Source organism: Macrobrachium rosenbergii, chromosome 55 (genome assembly GCF_040412425.1).
Source record: "Macrobrachium rosenbergii isolate ZJJX-2024 chromosome 55, ASM4041242v1, whole genome shotgun sequence".
In the NCBI taxonomy this organism is placed as follows: domain Eukaryota; kingdom Metazoa; phylum Arthropoda; class Malacostraca; order Decapoda; family Palaemonidae; genus Macrobrachium; species Macrobrachium rosenbergii.
The window spans coordinates 10,963,107-10,986,010 of NC_089795.1; the positions used below are offsets into that span (position 1 = coordinate 10,963,107).

The following is a 22,904-nucleotide window of genomic DNA, read 5'->3' on the forward strand; positions in this document are numbered from 1 at the left end:
TTGCAAAATTGAATTATCATAAGGCGAATTATTGTAACTCAAGCACTACCTGGGTACCTGTTATCACAAAAAGTGCATTTAGCCATGAAAATTATAAAAAAAATACAGTAATTAGTGAATATTTCCCAGTGAAAAATACCACGAATGGGCGAATTTTCAATGAATAATGCTTATACTGTACATGTTCCATAGAAAAATCTGTGAATAGGCGAGTCCGTGGTTCGTGAGACTGCGGAATAGGCGAGTCCGTGGTTCGTGAGACTGCGAATACAGGGGTTTACTGTATATATATATATATATATATATATATATATATATATATATATATATTTACTATATATATATATATATATATATATATATATATATATATATATATATATATATATATATATATATATATATATATACATATGATATATATATATATATACTGTATATATAATACATATACTGTATATATATTTTGAACATGACTGTTCAGTATGTTATAATGTGAAATCTTGGTCAATGTCCTTAAAAGCATTAATAGGGCATAGATAGACCTTCGCCTTTGTACACATCACTCTTAACTGACTCTGCAATTTTTGCTTACAATGTCAGCAGATGTATTGGCCACTTATTTCACAAGATAATCACTTCTAAAACTGTATAGCAAATAAGTCTGTGGGTTAATCTGGCCTTATGATTGCACAGGCGCTTGTTCCTAAATCTGCCTGTACTTTGCAGAGCAAGCCATAGGTCCGGTACAGGTGATTAAGAGGTTTATGCTCCTGCAAAAATGTCTGAAATTTCTGGTGAATATTACTCCTGCGCTGATGGAGAGAGAGAGAGAGAGAGAGAGAGAGAGAGAGAGAGAGAGAGAGAGAGAGTAGAGAAAGAGAGAGAATATGACAGAGAGAGAGAGCGAGAGAGCAGTTCTGTTTCCACAAAAGTTAGAGAAAGAAAGAGATAGAGTGGTTCTGTCTCAGCAAAAGTGAGAGAGAGAGAGAAATTGAATGGATTATATAGTATAAGCCAAAGGCCACAAGCCCTAGGACCTATGAGGTCATTCAGTGGCGGATAGGAAATTGAGAGTAACTAGGTTTGAAAGGTGTAACAGGAGGAGAAACCTCACAGTTGCACTACGAAACTCATTACGTTAAGCCCAGAGGTCTAGCAGCTGCAGCATCCCACATGTCCAACAAGCTAGAGGTGTGGGGTTCCTTCCTCACCTCTTCCAGACCAGGAAGGTGTTCCCGGGTGGGTAGAACCAACCAGTCGGTTCACAGAATTGCCCAGACTCCCCCCACCAATAGGTAAGTCTCCATACGTAAAGAACGAAGGCTTGTATTCGTGTAGGAACACAAAGCAAATTCTTAGGTAATTTCTATTTTTCCTAACATACAAACCTGAAGGTCTTTAGATTTACGGCCACCTCAGCCACCCCTCATTCTTCCACCTACGCCAAAAGGCAAAGTGGAGTACAGACCAACAAGCGGACAGGGCCTCCCCGCTACCATCGGCAATTGAAGACTGCGTTGGAAATTTTAACAGCCATTCCTGCTATGTGTCTGCAAGCTAAAGCCCCAAGTAAAGGTCTTCAGGTTTGTATGGTAGGAAAAATACAAATTACTTTAATAAAAAGTAGCTATTCTGAGTCCATCCTTTAGATGACAACAGTATTCCTGTTTTGAAAAACGTAGTTTTATTCCTTTCTACGAAAAGCTCTTGAAGAAGACGATTATTTCTCAGGTTATGGGAAAATCCTGTTTATTTTTATTCTGTGCATGGTCATTTTAATGGTAGTACTTATAAGTAAACAGTAGTAAACCACTACTTCAATATTTACTTGAAATGATAAAAAAGAGTTAGTTGCAAAATTGTCCAGGGTAGGGTTTACTGACAGGCCAACACTCTGGCGAGTGTGTACAAAAACATAATTAGTTTGATACAAAACATAGGCATATGTTAGCTTATCACATGCTGTGAGGTGATTGAAATACAGTGAACCCCTTGTATTCGCGGGGATGCGTACCGCACCCGCCCGCGAACAGCTAAAATCCGCTAATACTTAAAACCCCTCTAAAATCACTTAGAACTTGCCTATTTTGATAAACACAAAAACACCCTCTAAAAGTGCTCATATCTGAATATTTTATTAGTTTTACCACAAAAAGCGCATTTAGTCGTGAAAACGATAAGAAAAAAAAGTAATCAGTGAATATTTCTCATTGAAAAATACCGCGAATGGGCGAATTTTCCGCGAACAGTGTGTATATACGTTCCACAGAGAAATCCGCAAAGAGTAAGACCACGAACACGGGGGGTTTACTGTAGTATTCAATGCTACACATGAGAAACATATAAGCAACACAGGCAGTCCCCAAGTTACGAAGGAGATCCGTTCCTCAGGCAGCGACTTGAGTCGAATCTGCCTTAAGTCGAATCTTAATAATAGTAATACAGGCAGTTCCCGGTTTACGGCGTTCCGAGGTTACGACGCTTTTCAAATATATTCATCAGAAATTATTTCCCTGTTTACGACGCACGTTCCAGGGTTACGACGCGTCGTACGCCGATCCGACGGAAGAAATATGGCTCCAAAACGGTAGAATAATCAAAATTTGGAGGTTTTTTTTATGAAAAACTCAATAAAGATGTAGTTTACATCGTTTTCAATACACCCAAAGCATTAAAAGTAAGATTTTCTTAGGATTTCTGACGATTTTCGACAATTTTTCGGTGTACGACGATTTTCGGTTTACGACGGGTTGTAAAAACGGAACCCCCGTCGTAAACCGGGGACTGCCTGTATAGTATTAATAATTCTGTATTCTTTCTATCAACTCACACACTCTAGATACATGAGATCAAATGATAAAAATTACAATAGACACAACCTAGATACCGCGAGGTAAAATCATAAAAATGATGACTGGCAATAAATAAAGTACTTAATGCTAAAAAAAATTATAAAAAGTGAAAAAAGTTCAGAATTCTTAGCGTCGTAAGGTCGGATCGGCGTATGTCAAGGCCATCATAACCTGGGGACTCCTTGTACTGATCAAGTTGACAATACAAGACTCCCCACACTGAGGAGTTGCCTAAGGTCTCTAATGCTCACATACCAGACACGCAGAACAGTCATTGGTTTCTTTAGTTAATGGACTAAGTGAGGACTCAGGTTTTTCAAAACCTATGTTGTAATGGTGTATGGTCATTCTGACGGCAGTTTACATTTTACCTGCATTCTAATACCTTTTTTTTTTTTTTGTTGAGAGACTTCCTACTCTGTTGGACTGCCCTGCAATACTCATATTGCTTCTGGAAGTCATGTAGATTTTTAATCACCATGTATTTCATTGTTAGGTATTTATCAGAGATTCATTCTTCACTCAGAGTTGTTAACTTGTTTTCAACCAGTTTGTGATATGTATTTGATAAGTTGTAGTGTAGATGTGCCCTAAGGTTATTTTTATAGGTAAATGCTTTCTCACATTCCTAGCATGTAAGTATGTAAGTAACCCCTCATTGATCCGCATTTGCAAGGACTGGAGCACACCAGTACATATATAAAATATATATACAATAAATAAAAATGAATAGAAAGCCTCCTGTGTAGCTGGCAACACTACACAGCCAGAAAAATGCAACATTAATGCTGGTAGCAGCCATATAGGGGTACAATACAGTGCGGGTGGGGGGTTGCTTAGTGAGGAGGGCCCTTGTCTGCATGGGAGTGTAAAGTCCCCGCTCATTGGGTTCTCTACGACGAACATCCCGTTTTCTGCGGTGCCTTCACATGTGACCTAAGGTCGGACAAACACAATCATATCATTATTGTGAATTGTATATTTATTATCTGTTCATCTGCCCTTGTACCACGTATATGTGACAGGGTATTTTTATGTCCAACCAGTTATTGTTAAACCATCATGTTTTCTTCATGTACCTGTCCTGTTTCGTGTAGAGAAATAGTTTGACCTCGGGTCACCCGTAATTTTTGTACTCGCGGTCTCCGTGTGCACGCAGACGTCCGCACGCCGCTTTATAAGCGGGTCGCTTCATCAGTAAACCAGCCGTACTCGTCTTCCTGCTCATTAATTTGCACCTTTCTCACAGGAGCTTTTGCAATTGTGAGCTTATGGGGTGGGAGGGCCAGGAGAGCTGAGCGGGGAGGACTGGGCAAGTCTTTATCTGTCCGAGAGCTTGTGGCTGTTACTGGCTGAAAAGCAAAAACGTCATGACACGTCATTCTTTTACTACTTTCACTTTTGAGTGGCTGAGTGCCGTGACTGTGTCACAGAAGTTTCGATCTCTCGTTGGCTGCTTGAGTTTGGTCCTCCCATTCTCTCTCTTCAATTTCCCCCTCTGATGGATAACTCCAAAAGTTACCGTGAATTTATGACCGTTGTTGCAATGTCAGTGAACTGAAAAACTTGAAGAACACATTAGGAAATAACATATCAGTATAAACTGCCCCTGTCATGTTGCATCAAAACTTATCTTACCTATCAGTGCCAGTCTTTGCATGTGTGTATATACACAATGTGTGCGTGTTTACGTACACATATGCATCATAAAGTCAATTACAATACACACTTGCTGCTTATAATCACCTTCAACTTGGGCAACCATATATCATTGGTTGAAACCATTGGTAAATATTTAATGTAATAATGTTTAATGTTAAACACCATTATATAAATAACATTTTATTACTAGACATTAACTTGTAATCGTATGATCAAGCACAATGCAATAGAAAGGTAGTAACCAGATACTACAGTACTGAAATAATTGGTTGCCGAAGAGCAATTTACATGTAGTCAACAAACCAACTGAACTTTTTACGATGTAAATTGAATTGCATAGTAAAGTACTTAAAGGTATTGCCTATCCATACAACACAAACAAAAGACTAGGTAGTATTGCTTTAGTTCTTGTTCACTTTCATTCAGTCCTAAGCATATGCTGTACAGTACTGTATTCATAAAACAGGTAAAAAAATACAGGCAGTCCCCAGTTTACGACGGGTCCGGCTTACGAAGTTCTGAGGTTACGACGCTTTTCAAATATATTCGCCAGAAATTATTTCCTGGTTTACGACACGTTCCGGGGTTACGACGCGTCGTACGCCGATCCAACGGAAGAAATATGGCTCCAAAACGGCAGAATAATAAAAATTTGGAGGTTTTTTTGATGAAAAACTCAATAAATATGCAGTTTACATCGTTTTCAATACACCCAAAGCATTAAAAGTAAGATTTTCTTAGGATTTTTGACGATTTTTCGGTTTACGACGCGGCGTAAAAACAGAACCCGTCATAAACCGGGGACTGCCTGTAGTGTGCAAAATGATAATTTTCATGATAGAGTTAATTATTTGGATGTTTAACTACTACAAAAATTAACGTATATCTTTGAGCCATTAGGTGCGGTCAGCATACAAAATAAAAAAATAAAGCTTGCTACCCCACTAGAACTGTCTCTGTAATCACCTGTTTCCCAGCAGGTGGCATTGGAATGTTTTGGTTCTTGTCAGAATTCTTCATGAGCACCCATGTGGGGAGGATGGGTGGGTTTCCACTTTAACAGTAGGTAAGTATCCAAACAATTCATTTGATCATGAAAATTATCATTACTGTAAACCTCCCGTATTCACGGGGGGATGCTTACCGCACCCCCCACCCGCGAACGGCTAAAATCCACAAATACTTAAAATCCCTCTAAAAACACTTAGAACTACCTATTCTGATAGTTTAGAACAAAAAAACTAAAAATGCTTATATCTGAGTATTTTAGTAGTTTTATCACAAAGAGTGCATTTAGTCATGAAAACGATATGAAAATACAGTAATTAGTGAATATTTCTCGGTGAAAAATACCACGAAAGGGCGAATTTTCCGCGAATAATGTGTATATATGTTCCACAGAGAAATCTGCGAACAGTGAGACCGCGGATATGGGAGTTTACTGCATTTGGAATGAATCTTACCTACTGTTAAAGTTAGCTGACTACCACACTGAATGAGGATGATGGGTTAGTGTGGCCAGAGAAACAATGTTCGGCCAAGTGAACTGTCCAAATTACCCATCCCATCTCTGAACTTTGGTGTGAGGAGTGTGGGGAGATGGATATCAGAAGTTGATTGGGGTGAAGGGTAAAACGTATCCTTCCCTAAGAACCGTCACTACGAAAGGTTCTTCCTGACGCTTTACCAGACACTTCTGAAACTCTAAACACAGCCCTCTGAGGAACCACACAGCCTACTTGAAGTGGGAGTTCTAGACATCAGTTATGGTTACAAGTGTAATTTTCCACTTAGAATGCGAGTGAGATCACTACTGAAGCAGAAGTCGAGAGTGGCTTGGGGAATTCTATATAGAACTTATATGTAAAAAGGCTGTAGGAGCAAGACACTACAGGGAAAACTTCAGAGGTAGTGCTAAGAATTTTCTAATCTCCTGATTCGAGACATCTTAGGCGATGGCCTTAGAAACTTAGGGGTTAAGGAGACAATGGTGGGACACTATCAAAAACAGCTACTAATGGTTGAGCAGGGCTACTTTATATGATTTGTACGCAACTGTTTCTGTTACTTTACAACTGAGTTGTAAAAGGAATGAGAAATTCCTCCCATTAGCCTCAGAAGTCGGTCTATGAAGGAGAGGTTACAACCCTAATAAATCATCACGAAACTGCCTCTTCAGGCCTAATATTTATAACTGTTGTCATCATCATCTCTCATATGCATCCACACACGTACATACATGTCTACATATGCACACATAAACATTACTGTACACATATGTATACATATATGTGTATATACACATATATGTGTTACTCTTACAGTAACTGAGCTCTAGTGCAAAGAATGAAATATCGAACTCAAAAGTACTTCCGCCTCACAACTCGGTCAAAGTATCTTTTCAGTCAAAGAACCTTACCTATTAGAGGAGTCTTCGCTTCCTTGGTCCAAGAACTTGAAATTTGCAAGTTGAACAGAGGAAAGTAAAAAAAAAAAAACCTGTAAGTAATTCCTAACCCAGCTCTAAGCAGCTTCAAAAACTGGAAATAGATACAGTAGCATCCGAGAACCGGCATTAGAGGATACAATTCTGAGATCGCCCCTGTTGTTTAGATTAAACCAGAAACATGCCGGTACATCGCCTAGAATGGTTGGTTCCTAAGAGTTCACTCTACGTACACGTTACAAGTACACTACACTGTCCGTGTTAGGAGCAGAGCTATTCAACACTAAACAGTATCCTAGCTTTCTCTTTCGGCTTTTCATCCATTTCCCAAAGGCTCGCCTTGTATGATGACAAACCTTACCGTAATCAGTATTAACTTCTAAATCGTTTTAACAAGAGCCGAGGGAGAAGTAAACTAAAGAGTGCCGGTTAACGGATTCATCTTTGGCAAAAGGAAGTAAAAGCGGAACAACACGAGCTATGCACTGCTTAAATACTTAAGGAGAATCAACCAAGTCACAGCTGAAACCCATAAAGTCTAAACGAAGTAACCGAGATGGAAGAAAACGGCAAACTACGGACGATGCTGGCGAGGCAAAAAAGGACCAGAGAAGATGATATACCACTGAACGTCAGCAAAGGTGACACAGAATGCTGGCAGTAAGTAGCGGACGGCTGGGTGGGGAAGGCAGAGGGTTCTTGCGTGATGTCACCAAGTAAACGTGACGACCGCCGGAGGTGGTTGCCGAGAAGAGAGAGCTGTTCTATCGCCAGGCTAACTCACTCTAGATAAGTATGCTGTGAAAGAGGAAGAGCTGCTATTACAAAAAGGAATACAGCAATTGTCACAAGGTGACAAATATGAGCGATTAGAGGAAAAACTGAGCAGGACAGTGGAGGGTTATCAAAAAAACAGACTGGGCGATGCCGAGATGTATCCAAAGTAATTACCAAACTTCACAACAACTCTCTCTCAAAAACAGACTAACCCGAACCGGCAAATGCGAGAGCCAAACTTGCAAACAACTCATCTGGAGAACATGCCGAATCCGAACCGGAGAGACAGCCGAGAGAGGTGGCGAAGGGCACAGACCTCGGCCCTGAGACACACCATAGTTCCTGTCTGCAGAGAAATTGACCTACGCTTCCAGGTAGGCTAATGGAGGAGTAGCAGCAACACCAGAAGACAAAAGGAAAAGACCGAGTAGTAGGCTTACGGTGCGCCCTAAAGAGTTGTCTACGTAAACTATCGACCTCCAGCATCTTCCGATACTTCATAACACTTTCATCCTCTCATCAGATCACTCATTACCCTCACATCAAGAAAACACACACGTGCTTCAACAGCTAGGCTAACAGGTAGGCTATGTGGTCATGCACATCTGAAACATTTGGTTCCTACAAACTCTTTCCTATACAGCCTAATGCTTTCATCTCTGCTTGTTGTTGATGACATAATGCAAAAACAGAAAACAAGCACAATACTGTGTGGGAGAAAATAAGCCAGAAATCATAAAAATTATTACTAATGCTGATTCACACCGACTGCATAGGGACACACCATGAAGAATTCTGACAAGAACGTAAAAATTCCAACGCCACCTGGTGGGAAACAGGTGATTACAAAGCCGGCCCTAGCAGGTTAGCCAAGCGTTACTTTTTTACTCTGCATGTCGATCGCACCTAATGGCACGAAAATATAAGCTAACTTTAACACTAGGTAAGATTCATTTCAAGTAACTGGCATTTTACATCCATGAAGTGTTCTTTAACAAATCCACAAATTTCCAGTCTCCACAAGAGCCTTAGATATATTACAGCAGATAATTGAGAGTTTACTGTAAATGGCTACTTTCTAGTAAGAATTCTCATACAAATTATAAGATGTATCCCAGAATATTCTTTGCCAAATTCTTGCACATGAATGGCTTCTTTTGAGTATAAATTCTCAATGAACTGTAAGATTTGGTTTCCTTAAAAATGCTTTCCCACATTCCTCACGCACGAATGGCTTCTCTCCAGTATGAATTCTCATATGATCAGTAAAAATAAGTTTGATGCAAAATACTTTCCCACATTCCTTGCACATGAATGGCTTCTCTCCAGTATGAATTCTCATATGAGCTGTAAGATCTGGTTTCTTGAAAAATGCTTTCTCACATTCCTTGCACATGAATTTTCTTATGAACTGCAAGTTCATGAATGTAAGTTTATGAATCCTGGAAAATGCTTTTCCACATTCCTTACACATGAATGGCTTCTCTCCAGTATGAAATCCCATGTGAAGTGTAAGATATGGTTTCATGGAAAATGCTTTCCCACACTCCTTGCACATGAATGGCTTCTCTCCAGTATGCAGTCTCATATGATGTGTACGATGTTGTTTCATGGAAAATACTTTCCCACATTCCTTCAACATGAATGCTTCTACAAAGTGTGCATTCTCATATGACGTGTAAGAGCTGGTTTCTGGGAAAATGCTTTCCCACATTTCTTGCACATGAATGGCTTCTTTCCATTATGAATTTTCACATGACGTGTAAGATGATGACTTACGGAAAATGCTTTCCCACATTCCTTACACACGAATGGTTTCTCTCCAGTATGAACTCTCATATGACGTGTAAGATCTTGTTTCCCGGAAAATGCTTTCCCACATTCCTTGCACCTGAATGGCTTCTCTCCAGTATGAATTTTCATATGAGCTGAAAGATTTTGTCTCTTGGAAAATGCTTTCCTACATTCCTTGCACCTGAATGGCTTCTCTCCAGCATGAATTCTCATATGAACTGTAAGGTGTGCTTTCCAGGAATATGCTTTCCCACATTCCTTGCACCTGAATGGCTTCTCTCCAGTATGCATTCTCATATGCTCTGTAAGATGTTGTTTCCTGGAAAATGCTTTCCCACATTCCTTGCACAAGAATGGCTTCTCTCCAGTATGCATTCTCATATGACGTGCAAGATTTGCTTTCAGGGAAAATGCTTTCCCACATTCCTCGCACATGAATGGCTTCTCTGCAGTATGAAGTTTTATATGTTTTGTAAGGGTAATTTTACTGGAAAATGCTTTCCCACATTCATTGCATATGAATGTTTTCTCTCTGGTAGGATTTGTGATGCCACTTGGAAGATTAATTTTCTTGTCAAATGCTTTCTCACACTCAGTGGATCTGAAAGGCTTCTCTCCACTGTGACTATTCCTCCTCTCTTGTTTTACTTTCTTTTTGCAAGTCAGTGGATCTTTTTCATTCATTACTGAATTCATTTCATATGAATATCCATCATCTTCATTAGATTCACAGAATTCCTCTGGCTCTATTTTGATGTCCATAAATGGATCCGGAGACAAAAAGTCACCATCACTGGTTTCACTAAAGGCAGCCATGTTGCTGTTTTCTTGATTTATGGAAGGGTGTGATAATGCACCTTCAGTTTCACTTTTCAAAGGAAATTCTAAAGAATGTTCTGGATTCATTTTAGCCTTTTGTCCTGTTCTGCAATGACAATGTGTTCAATTGACAACTCTTAACACAAAATAATTTATAAAATGATTATGCAATAAAACTGTCATAAATTAAGTAAAATATTTTGAAGGACTACAACCAGATTTCATTGCTGATGTATATATCTAATATTCAGAACAGATCTTATTTTTAAAGTAGGAATACTACACTGTCACGGTTGTCCCTTACACTTTAAGAGCTGCTATTGGTAATGTTACATGTAGTACCATTAAACACACATGCCTTGCCAAAATCTTGAAGCTGCTCAAAACTGACGAAGGAAGGAAGGTTCTTCTGAGGGAGAATCTGAAATCAAAGAAAGCAACACAGAGTTAGGAAACATAATGCCAGAACTGAAGCATAATAATAAATCTAATTTCATTCAGGTTCCTATAAAGGTCTCAATCCAATTAAAACAAGGTGTGCACTTGACAGTAACCAAATATTAATACAAAATCTTAACCAAATGTTGTCCAGACACAGCATCAAAACATTCCTGAGGCAACAATGCAACAATAGATTATCAGTTGATATTGACTCCCACCCTCTCACATCTGCAAACCCTCTTAGCTTAACATTACAGTATTACTTATGAACATACCTCAAGGACAATAAGAAAAAAACAATAAGGGTGAGTTGAGTGGTAATTTCAAGAGAGATGACAGTTTTTAAATAAGGTTCACTGATTGTTGCTGTGGATACAATACATGAGTAGCTATTACGACCAGCAACACAGTCTTGGAAGGTATGTGCTGATACATTTCCTCAAATAAGACAAATTTTCTTCAGAGCCATACGAACCAGAGCTTTTTTATGGAGGAGTACCTTGCAGTGCAAGTTGGAAATGGGTTAACTAGTGGTTAAGAAAAGTGAGTTAGGGAATTCCCCGTCACCAAGCACTTCTTTAGGCCTCACGAACCAAGAGGGGTGGTTGAGATGGGAGATATGATATAAGGTTTTGGTTTGCATACCCACGAAAATTTCATATTACAGTATTTCCTCGATTACTGTGCTGTATCTGCATATGCACTGTTTGTGACTTGACAGTATCCACATTCAACTCCAGCCCACTAAAATCCACATGAATGTATACATACATAAATAAAAATGAATACAGTAAAAAGCCTTTTGGTTTTCAATGCTGCAAGGGTGGAAAAATAGAAAATTTTTTAAGTAATTTAACAAACAAACCTGAAGGTCTTTACATATGGATATACTTGCAGCACGAGCTGGGAAAACAGTTGTTTAACCTTAAACAAGGTGGTTAATTATCAACAGTAGGGTAGGATTCCCGCCCACCGCCACTGTTAGCATTCACTTTGCCTTTCGGCCCAGGTAGCAGAATGAGGGGTGGCTTGAGGTGGGCCATTTATGTAAAGACCTTCAGGTTTGTATGTTAGGAAAAATACAAATTTTTAGTTTGCTCCTACATGTATACAAACCTTGGGTCTTTATATATGGAGACTTACTTCTTGGTGGGAGGAATCTCAGTAAATCTCTGAACTGACTGATTGTTCAACTCACTGGGGAATTCTTCCTGGTCATGTAAAGCAGAGGGAGGAGCCCTGTGCCTCTGACCTGTTGAGCATACGTGATGTTCGAATTAATGGGTATGTATAACGTCCCTGATCTGAAAAGGGCTTGGATCAACCCATAGTGTCGGAGACAATAAAAGGCTAATAAAACCAATGGGTTTTGTTTGATTGTCAGCCCCTCTCTCCCCTTACTAGAGAGAGGTGAAAGACTTGCATCTATTAACCTAAACTTGAAAGATTATAGACAGGGTACAGTACTCGGCTATGTAGCTCGCCAGCATCGCATGCCCGTCCAGCATGTGACGGTTCGTCAACCGTCCCTCTGAACTATGGGTATAAAAAGAGAGTGGGAGGAGGCCAATCACTCACTCACATTCTCTCTTTGCAACAGAACACCTTAAGCAAGATGCTACCTGTCCCTCTAGGGGAGCTGGGTGAGCTACACAACTTGTTTAGCAGCCACCACAGGACCCAAGAAAAACTGTCCACGGACCCATGGCAATGTCCCAGAGGTAGAAGGGCGTGAATGTGGTTTTTTGTGACCACACTCCCACCCTTAGTACCTGTGGAACCGACAGGTTCTTCCTGAATGCGAGGGACGGACCAATGTCTCTAACCTTGTGAGGTCTGCTTGGAATGTACTCCTGTCTACTTCGTCGGACACGGAGTACATGCACTTGATTGTCTCACAAAGCCAGAAAGAAATCATGTTCTTGAACATTTCTTCCTTGGTTGGGCCAGTACTAACAACGAGTCATTGACACTCAGGTTTGAGATGCTGGGTCCTCTTAGGATAATACAACAGCACTCTAACTGGACACAGTAGTATCTTGTCCCGATCACCACCAACCAGGCCCTTTAGGGAGGGGGCTGAAAGGTACTTGAATCTGGTGTCAGGGGCTGAAGGATTCCGAGACTTGCACAAATTCTGGGATAAATTCGAGCATGACAGATCCCTACTCCCCGAGTGCTAGCATTGAAGGCCATGTGGCTCACCAACTCTCTTGTCGATGTCCTCTCTTCCTTATCGTGTAGAGCAAAGGAAGGAAGACAAGCAGGAACACAGTCTTGACGGTCAGATCCCTGTCCGATGACTCTTGTAAGACATGTCAAGACTGTTCGAAGCTTCTCATCAGCATGTAGATTTCTCATGAGGAAGGAGATCAATGCCCTTAAAGAGAAGGACTTGGCAAGGGCAGTTTAACATGAGATGTTCCAGCTATTGGCTTCTATATCTCAACATACTGAGATAGAGGGAAGCCTCTCGGCAAGGAGGGACGAAGAAGTCCACTACCTGCTGCAGAACAGCTCCTACTGGACAGCAGAGCTCGGCAAGTGGCTACTTGGGAGCCATCAAGGTCATCCTGTGATTCTGGGTGATCACGACCCTGTTGATCACCCGAAGAATCAGAAAAAAAAAAAAATTAAATTAAAGGCGCAGACCTCAAGATTGTCCCATGGGTGTTGGAAGGTGTCTTCTATAACTGCCCATGGTTCTGTAACAATAGAACAAAACCTGCAGCTTCTGTTGTGTCTGGTTGCAAAGAGATCCCAAAGATTGGGCACCTTCAACAATGTCTGGGTGTAGGGGCCATGTCCCTATCACCTGACCCCGGCGACTGAGCTTGTCTGCCACTACATTCTGGTTCCCAGGAATGTACTTGCCTGACAGCTCTATTGAGTGTGCTACTGCCACTCGTGCACCCACAATGCCAACATGTGGAGCTGAAGGGAAACCAGTTCCGCCCCCTGCTCGCTGACGTATGCTACTACCATGGTGATGAGGGTACTGTTGTTCATCAACACCAAGGAGTGCCCATCACTCGATCCTGAAACTCATCAGGCTAAAATGACACATTGAGCTTCAGAATGACGTGGAAGTGTCTGTCGTCACAGCCGAGGTTGTTCCTGTTGGGACAGGAATTAATGCAATGCCTCTCTGAACTTGCTGATACTCGAGTCCAAGGGGGTAGACTAGTTTCAGCATGCCCAGATACTTATGCTCTGCTTGGGTGCGAGATCGGACTTCTCGAAATCGAACGGGACCGTCAGGTCATGAGAAAATTCAAAAACCGGAAAAACTGGAGGATAGGTGTTCGAAAATATGCATCCTAAAGTCCACTGAAAGCATGAAGTCGAACTCCCTGATGGCATCGAGTACTGACCATACTGTTTCCATCTTGAGTCGGTCTGGTGAATGAATCAGTTCAGGGGAGGAAGGTCTATGACTGGTATCCACACCCATTGTCTTCTACGAGAAAAAGACAGCTCTAAAACCCCCTGGAGACCAATCTGTCCCAACTTCTACAGCACCTTTTTCAGCATTGCCTTCACCTCTTCCCATAGCATGAGGTCGTCGGTGAGCCAGGAATGTAAGTCTTCTGGAAACGGACTGGAATATTGGTGGGGGGGTGGGGGGGGGATGGAACTCCAAGGTTTCTGCTCCACATCACTGCTGTGTTGCCCAATGGCTTGGCAGGTACCCCCTCATCAATGGCAACAGGTGGGGAAGGAATGCCGTACCAGTCCCCTTCCCCTTCTTCTTACCCTTGCCCCCTTTCCCAGGCTGGGCAGGGAAATGAATGGAGCACTGCTGCGCACCCTTCCTAGCAGGGGCAGAAGACTGGGTGTTCTTGCGTGGACCCTTGGAAGTTTGGGACTTACTAGGACCCGAATAGGAAGAGCCAGCCTGACCAGAAAGGTAGGCTACAGTGTGAAGACCCGAAGGTCTTGACCACTGCCTGGTGAACAAGCAGTTCATTATTTTTCATCCCTAGCCTGTCCACCGTGGCATCCACTTCTCCTCTAGAGAAGAGGGAAGCCGAACCCAGCACCAGTTCATTCCTGAGTGCCAATGCTGACTCAGAACCAACAAACCTGGTGACATGAGTCAAGACAGAGTCTCTCCTCTTGATCACCAGGTTCGCCCACAAGTCAGCCGTCTGGTGGGGTAGGTATGTGATGGCTCTACCTCCGGACACCATCAGCCTCTTGAATGTGGCTTCCTCCTTGTGAGACCCCAGAGAGGAAGAGGCAATCTTGCCATTGCAAGGGACCAGAGATCTATCCAGGAAACTGTCTGGAATGCTGTCATGACAGTCGATTCCATTGCTGCTGCCTCCTGCTGTGAAAGGGAAACTCCATCTGTATGGAGGCAGTCCAGCGACAGACCCGGACACAGACGAACCAGGTCCAGGTCAACCTGTTTGGTCAGCAAAGCCTCTACAAGAGATTTTAGTATCTCCTCTGGAGAGTGTGAGGCTGAAGAAGCGTCTTGCACGATCAGCTAGATGCAAGTGACTTCTCCAGCCCAGACACAAGATAATTCACTTGGTCCAAGACCCCTTCCACAAGTCGCAACCATGGGTCCCCGGAAAGCCTTGATGGCTGAAGAACAGTCCACAGGGAAAGCCATGGTCTCTTCCTCGAGATCGTTAAACTGCGACATCAAACAGACGATCTCTGAAAAACTCCTCAGCAATTCGGGGGTGTCCAGGTCCTGGGGCATAGGGCTCTTAAGCCCTTCCAGGGCACGGTCTTTCACGGTTACTCCTTCTGCAGGAGAGGGACACTCGCCAGAGCCCCCTGATGAACTCTCTACCACTCGAGCATATGACTGGTCCAGCCCGAGGACCAAACCTGGAACTTATGCTTCTGTGGTCGGGCTGGGATGGAAGCAGGTGAGTAAGGCTGTGGAGAGCGGTCCCGTTCACAAGAACGTGAACAAGAGCTATCACAAAGACGTGCTACAGCCTCTCAGAAGCCAAAGCCTCTACAGTAGAAGAAGACTGGATCTTGCCTTTCCCAGGTGAGTGGACCGGTAGGCTGGCATCACCTCCGGACCCTTGCACCATTCCCTTAGGAGAACAGGATGGGGGTGAGTGAGTACCTGCACTCTCTCTACTCACTACCTCTCGCTGGGACAGGTTAGCAGCCAGGCCTAGGGACCCTTACTGGCCTGGGCAGATGACTTCCTGGGTCCTGGGAGCAGTACTGTTGTACCAAGGGTCCGTGGAACCCAGGGCAACGGTTATTCCCGTGCCGGTGGCAACGGGGGCTGCAGTACTGGTAGTAACGCTAGTGGGAGACCCCATGGCCTTCTCTATGGAATAAGGCTGGCCGTCAAAAGCCCTACGGGACTTCTTACAGCTGGGAGAGGCAGCCTTCTTCTTCCTACGCTTGCTAGCTTTGGAAGAAGGAGAGGAGGTGACAGCACACAACAAAGACGATGAAGACTTCTGATTCCTCTTCTGATTGTGGCAGGCCTTGGACAGCAGGGTATGGAGAAGGATGTAACCAAGGTAAGACCGTGTAGAGGGTAACACTTGTGGGCACACTATCGGAGGCATGTTCGAAGGCATCACTGATGAGTGGTGACCCTCAAGCCAGTAGACACTGTACCCATAGAAGTAGTGACAGTTATGGTGGAAGCAGTTACTGGAAGGCCCATGGAGGCCTTCAAGTGGGAGATCATACCCTCAACATTTGGCTTCCCCAGGAGGCATAGAGATAGCCACAACACCTGTAAGACAATTTCCCTTCCAAGTGAACAGAGACCACCAGAGAGTCAAACCAGTCAACCGTTCCCTTACGTTGGCTCTCTACTGATAACGCAGTAGGAGACAGCGAAGGAGAAACCACTCCCTTAGGATAGCAACAGCGGGTGGAAGCTTGGCCGGGGGCAAGGACTCGGACAGAATCTTCGCTGTCACCAGCGGAGTATTGCACGCTGATGACACTGGAGAAACTTGCTTCTCTCTTCTTTTTCCAAGCAAACTTCACCCACTGTTCAGAAGGCCAGACTCGACACTCACTACACAGACTATTTTGATTACAGACATGCTTCCTGCATGATGTACACAAAGTATGAGGGGTCTATCTCTAACGAGAAGAGGGACTGATTACAAGGTTTGTTTTTACCTGAGCAATTCCTTTTAATGAAAGGTTTCCTCTCCCCAGGCTGTTGCAAGTTGGAGGTTTGCATTATAGATAAAAGGCAAATAAATAAACACACTCATATACACAAAACCACAAAGAAAAAGGAAAGCGAACAACAGTCGGACAGAAAAGTGCAGAGACCTCTTCTCACAACGGCAGCCAAAAGCAAAGTGGAGTGCAGACCAACAAGTGGGAGGGGCTTCGCCTCCTACCACTGGTAGCTAACAGCCTTGTTTGAAAGTTAACAGCTGTTTCAGCTCACATCGCAAGCAAAATCCTATGTAAAGACGGAATGTTTGTTTTTGTGTAGGCACTAACACTCAAAAAATAACCACAAGTTCCAATTTAGCAGTTAGTAGGAACACAGCAAGACATCGTCTCTCAATGATGGCCGACGAAAAAGTGCTTAGTGTCGTCGGGTGTAAGAAAGGCATGGAACGGAATATAGAATTCAGTCCAAAAGCCAAGCAAGCGCTCAGATCTCTGACGAGGTCATTTACTGCTGAAAGGGAAAGCAAGAGAAATAAAGTGGTCTGGAAGATGTAACGGGATGAAAACCTTTTGCAATTGAAGCACTATGAATCAATTGCCAGGAGAAGGTTGAGGAAAGTAAGGTGGAAGAAAGAGAATATGAACGGAACTACCAAACAGTGAAAGGAATGGAAGGGGTTACAGCAGCTGGGGGCCGAAGGGATATTGCAAAGAACCTTAATTCCCTACTGTACGAGGTACCCTGTTGGCACCACCCCTCTACAAGGGATGGTAGGTGAGTATAGGGTCCTAGGCCACAGTTAACTATACGTTGTTACCAAGTTTGAACAGCCAATTCCAACTGGCACTAAAGATTACTCCAATATAAAAGGCAATGGTTTGAATTCCAGTAGGAACAAATTATTATTACTGTATACTCATCCCTTATAATTTTTACCAATCTGACGTCAGGCTATGATGCAAATGCTTAGTTAATTTATTTAGCATTTCATCAATCCTTGGAATAATTCTTGATTTTTAACTTGGCAAGTTTAGTTTCTGCATGGTTGTGCTAGCAATAATCTAATCTAAAATATGACAGTTTTAAAAGTAATTTGTATTTTTCCTAGCTATATAAACCTGACGTCTTTACATGGGAATATACTGCAACGCAGCTGGAGACCGGCCATTTAGCTTTAAACAACGTCGTTAAGTATGTAGCTGACACTGACTACGGGGCGGGGTCGCGCCCACCCAGCCAGTATGCATTGACTTTGTCTCTTGGCCCATGGAGCAGAATGAGAGGTGGCATGAGGTGAGCATTTAACTGTAAAGATCTCAGGTTTGTATAGTTAGGAAAAAATTACATTTTTATAATGAAATAGTTTTATATATACTTAGCAAGTACAGTAATTACATAGCTATCAATTTCCAGTAACCGGCAGCTGAAATTTGAAAATTCGCAGCAGCAATTCTTTTTTTTGTTTTGTTTTTGGTGTAACTAGCCCTACCCACTTTTAAGGAGAGGAACAACACAGCAGTTTCTCAATTGTTTATGACACAATGTCCCTGTGAGGGGAGGAGGGAGGGCTCTCACTCTGTAATTACTTGGTGAGTATATATAAAACTTTATTTTATTATAAAAATGTCATTCTTATATAAGTAACTTACCAAGCAAGTACATAGCTGAGTCCCACACTGGTAGGAGGTGGGATTCATGGACTCATTGCAGCAGGTTAAATTTGGGTTTGTATGATGAAAGACGGTTTGTGTGAACTGATTGTTCCGTTTTTCTTGCTGTGATGTTTTTTTATTATGTTTATTTTGTGTTTTTGTTATGAATGTCTAATGGAAGTTTTCATGTTTTTTTTTCTTTTTTTACTTGCAGTTTGCTTGAGAGTACAGGCGGTCCCCGGTTTACGACGGGGGTTCCGTTCTTGCGCGCGTCGTAACCCGAAAATCGTCGTAAACCAGAAAATCGTCGAAAATCATAAGAAAACCTTACTTTTAATGCTCTGGGTGCATTGAAAACGACGTAAACTGCATTATTATTGAGTTTTACATAAAAAAAAAACCTTCAAATTATGATGATTCTGCCGTTTTGGGGCCAAATTTCTTCCGTCGGATCGGCGTACGACGCGTCGTAACCCCGGAACATGCGTCGTAAGCCGGGAAATAATTTCTGATGAATATATTTGAAAAGCGTCGTAACCTCGGAACGTCGTAAGCCGGAACCGTCGTAAACCGGGGACTGCCTGTGGTAGGATAGAGTAGACTCCCCTTCACCTTAATGCCCATAGTGCTTGGACTGAGAGAACCTGGTTGAGAAACAGTGAAGGAAACAAGGCCTTTATTTCCCTCCTGAATGCTTGCCATGCTTTGCAGCAAGTACTACTTACAAATTAGTTGTGTGAACCAGAGGCTGACTTATTCAAGTTTGCAGTAGAAAATGATAATACAAGACACTATAAACTGATTGTTACAGACTTGTTCCAAGGAAACGAAAAAACATCGAGAGAGGAATCGCAGTGTGAATTGGGTTACAGTGAAGTTGTGTACAGAATACTACTTAAAGAAAAGTGTGTTTGGTTCTCAAATGATCTTTGTTGGACAATCCCAAGTAGACTTTGAAGATTGATCTTCCAAGCATTGGATGTGTTTCCATTTTTAGGATTAAGAAATAAAATTAGATTAGATTCTTAAAATTATTGGGCAAAAAAACTATAAGAAGTTAGGTTAAGGAACTAAGGATAGGTTTTGGTGATCTGTAGTATTAAGTTAGGCTAAGTTTAAGTATAGGAAGATTGTTTTGGTAAATATTAAGAGTAAGTAGGAAATAAGTGTAATGTTAAGGAAATAAATTAGGTTAAGGAAAATCGGAGTTTAATTTAATAACCTTCAAAACTGTTCCCATCATACTGTCCCAATTGTGTACTATAAAAAGCCCCTACATCATTCTACCCCCAAGCATTAATAAAAGTAATGAGTTGAGAATGGAAAAGGTTGCTAGCATCAATACGATGCCTGTTGTTTCCTTACCTGGTAAGAGAGCTGCTGCAGGAAGATACTGACTCTGGTGGTGCTCATCTTACCCCGTAGAGGTGTGGCGGTATAGCCAAGCGTCACCTACTACATAAATGGGGACCTCGCAGTGAAGGACTTCTCTGAACGCTAGCAGTGTAAAAAGGCTGCCCCTACCCTGGGCGCAGTACTGACACCCAATAACTAGAGAACAATGCTGTTACCTGCACAAGAAAATTAAAAACACCACTAACCAACCATTAAAACACCTGGTGGGCATCCTAGTAACCCCAGACGCCCCTAAGACTCAACACCAGTTTCCAAGGCGAAGAGTAAGGATGGAAGGAATGCTTCCTATAACTCCTTCCCCAACGCCATGCCAGCCACCAATAAAGGACCCAAGGTACTGCAATTATTAAAAAATGTTTCAACATCAAGTAAATAGTGACGTAAATACTGACTTACATTTCCAATATGTGGATTGTAGAATGGAAGAAGGAGAGAGATTATACTTAAATGATAAAGATGTCACCACAGCCCTAATCTCGTGAGCTCTCACTTTCAAAATGGGTAGAAGCTGTTCTCCTACTTGGGAATGTGCCTCATGAATGAGATCTCTCAGGAAGAAAGAGAAGGCATTCTTCGAGAGAGGTCACGAGGGGTTCTTCACTGAACGCATAAGACCTCTTATACTGTCAGTCTTATGGAGGTAGAATTTGAGTGCCCTTACTAGACAAAGGAATCTTTCCTTGTCTTCTGAACCTACTACTTCAATTAGGTTCTCAATGCAAGAAGAATGAGGCCGAGGTTTTGCTGGATTCTTGTTCTTTGCAAGAAAACCAAGGGCATAGGAACTTATCACATCTCCATTAGAGAAACCGATTCTTTTATCAAGAGCCTGAATCTCACTTACTCTCTTGGCTGGAGATAAGGCAGCTAAGAAGAGGGTCTTCTTGGTTACATACTTTAATGAAGCAGAGCCAAGAGGTTTGAAAGGTGGACTGGAAAGCCATTAAGTACCACGTCCAGGTTCCACAACACTTGTTCTATATCCTTTCATTTTGAAGTATCGAACGATTTAATAAGATCACACAAGTCCTGATCTGAAGAAAGACCCAGGCCCTATGTCTGAATACTGAGCTCAAAATGGCTCTGTAACCATTAATAGTAGAAGAGGATAAGTCCTTAGAATTTCTCAGAAACAACAAAAAATCAGCAATCTCTGTCACAGATGTTTTAGAAGAAATGTGATTTCTTTTGCACCAAATGAGGAAAATAGCCCACTTGTTTTGGTAGACTCTGGGCGATGACTGTCGCCTGCATTTTGAGATAGCTTCTGAAGTTGCCCTAGAAAAGCCTTTAGCTCTGAGGAGCTTCTTGACAGTTTGAATCCTATTAGAGCTAGTGTAGATAACCCCTGATGGAATCGCTTGAGATGGGGTTGTCTGAGAACCTTGTGTTGGGAAGTCGGACAGGAGACGTATCGGGTCTGGGGACCATTCCCTTAGTGGCCAAAACGGGCCTATGAGGATCATCGAGGCATTCTTGTGAGATCGGAACTTGTTTATCACTTCCCTTGCCATCCCGAAGAAGGGAGGGAAGGCATACAGATTCTTGTTGGACCTGCCTAAAAGCATGGCATCTGTTGCCCATGCAGAGGGATCTGGTACTGGAGAACAATAAAGTGGAAGACAGTGATTTTTGGAGGTCGCAAATAGGTCTAGTGTCAGCCTTCCCCTTGTTGTTGTGTTTTTGGTTGTTGGGTGGCCATTGAGATGGATCATCCCAATTTTTTAGCCTATAGGTTCATTGCCTTGTGATAGGCCGGTCAGGTGGTTGGTCGTTGCCCTTTCCTCTGTATGGTCGCATGATCTAGTCCTATTGTGTGGTCACGCCCGACAGTCATCTAGATCTCTCCAGCTTATAGGTCCCTTTACCTTGCTGGAGACTCTAGAAAGCAGAAGCAGGCTTGGGTGACAGTAAACTCAAGTCAGCTATGCTAACAGGTATGAAACTGTACATGCCAGTCGCCTACATTTCTTTGTTTCAAATCATTCTGTCTCTTCCACCTCCAATGCAGGATCTGAATATAGCATATCTGGCAGGGCACATGAACAAATGATATGTTAATGATAAAATAAAGCTTGTTCATACTACCTGGCAGATATATATATACTTTTAGTGCCCACCCGCTCCTCTTGGCCAGTGGCATCAGTGTCTGAATAGAAAATGGGAATGTGTTCCCGATTCCGCCCCAGCGGCTAATGGTTTCGATTCTCGCTCCCAAAGGCGATGTTCCCGGGACTCGCTCCCAGCTGCATGGAATGTGAGTACTACCCACCTGGCCAATTGGGCAGTTTTAGTTTGAAATTCTGTTTGATTTCGGGGAAATACAGTTATATATATATCTGCCAGGTAAGTATGAACAAACTTTATTTTATCATTAAAATATCATTTTTGGAAGCACATCTAGATAGACTCCAAAGAGACAGACAAGAGAAGGGCTGCTAGTAGCCGAGAGGCTAAAGCTTTAGATAGTCAGGTTTCTACTCTGAAATTGGATATTGCCTCTCAGCCTGTGCCTTCTGCACCTCTACCTGTGTTAGAAGTCCAAGGGAGGCTGGTGGGGTTTGCCCACATGTAGTTGCCCCCTCAACCAAGGATGTTGATCGAACCCAGGACTTGGCAGAATGCCATTGGAAAGGCGTTCATACTGATGTGTGCGCTATGTCGCCCAGTGGTTCGGACACCAGTGCAGACAGGGGGCGTAAATTATTTTCAAAGGTATTAAGGCCATTGAGAAGGCATGCTCCTTCTGCTGAGCACACTTCCCGGCACCCACGTAAGATTCCCGGGGAACAAGAGCACAGTCCTCTTCCCTCCTGCAATTTTTGGGTTAGTTCCAAGAGGGTTGTGCATAACACTTTGGTGACAGAGAGCCAGTCTTTGACGCAGTATTCCTTATCCAAGTT

General features: G+C 42.5%; 1 protein-coding gene across 1 annotated transcript in view; it reads right to left on the reverse strand.

Moving 5' to 3' along the window:
- Positions 1-22,904, reverse strand: part of LOC136835735 (zinc finger protein 850-like) — a 260,556-nt gene that overhangs the window by 45,981 nt on the left and 191,671 nt on the right. The window contains 3 exon segments of the mRNA XM_067099597.1: positions 8,969-9,151; positions 9,394-10,473; positions 10,712-10,774. Coding sequence (XP_066955698.1) covers positions 8,969-9,151; positions 9,394-10,473; positions 10,712-10,774 — 1,326 coding nt within the window.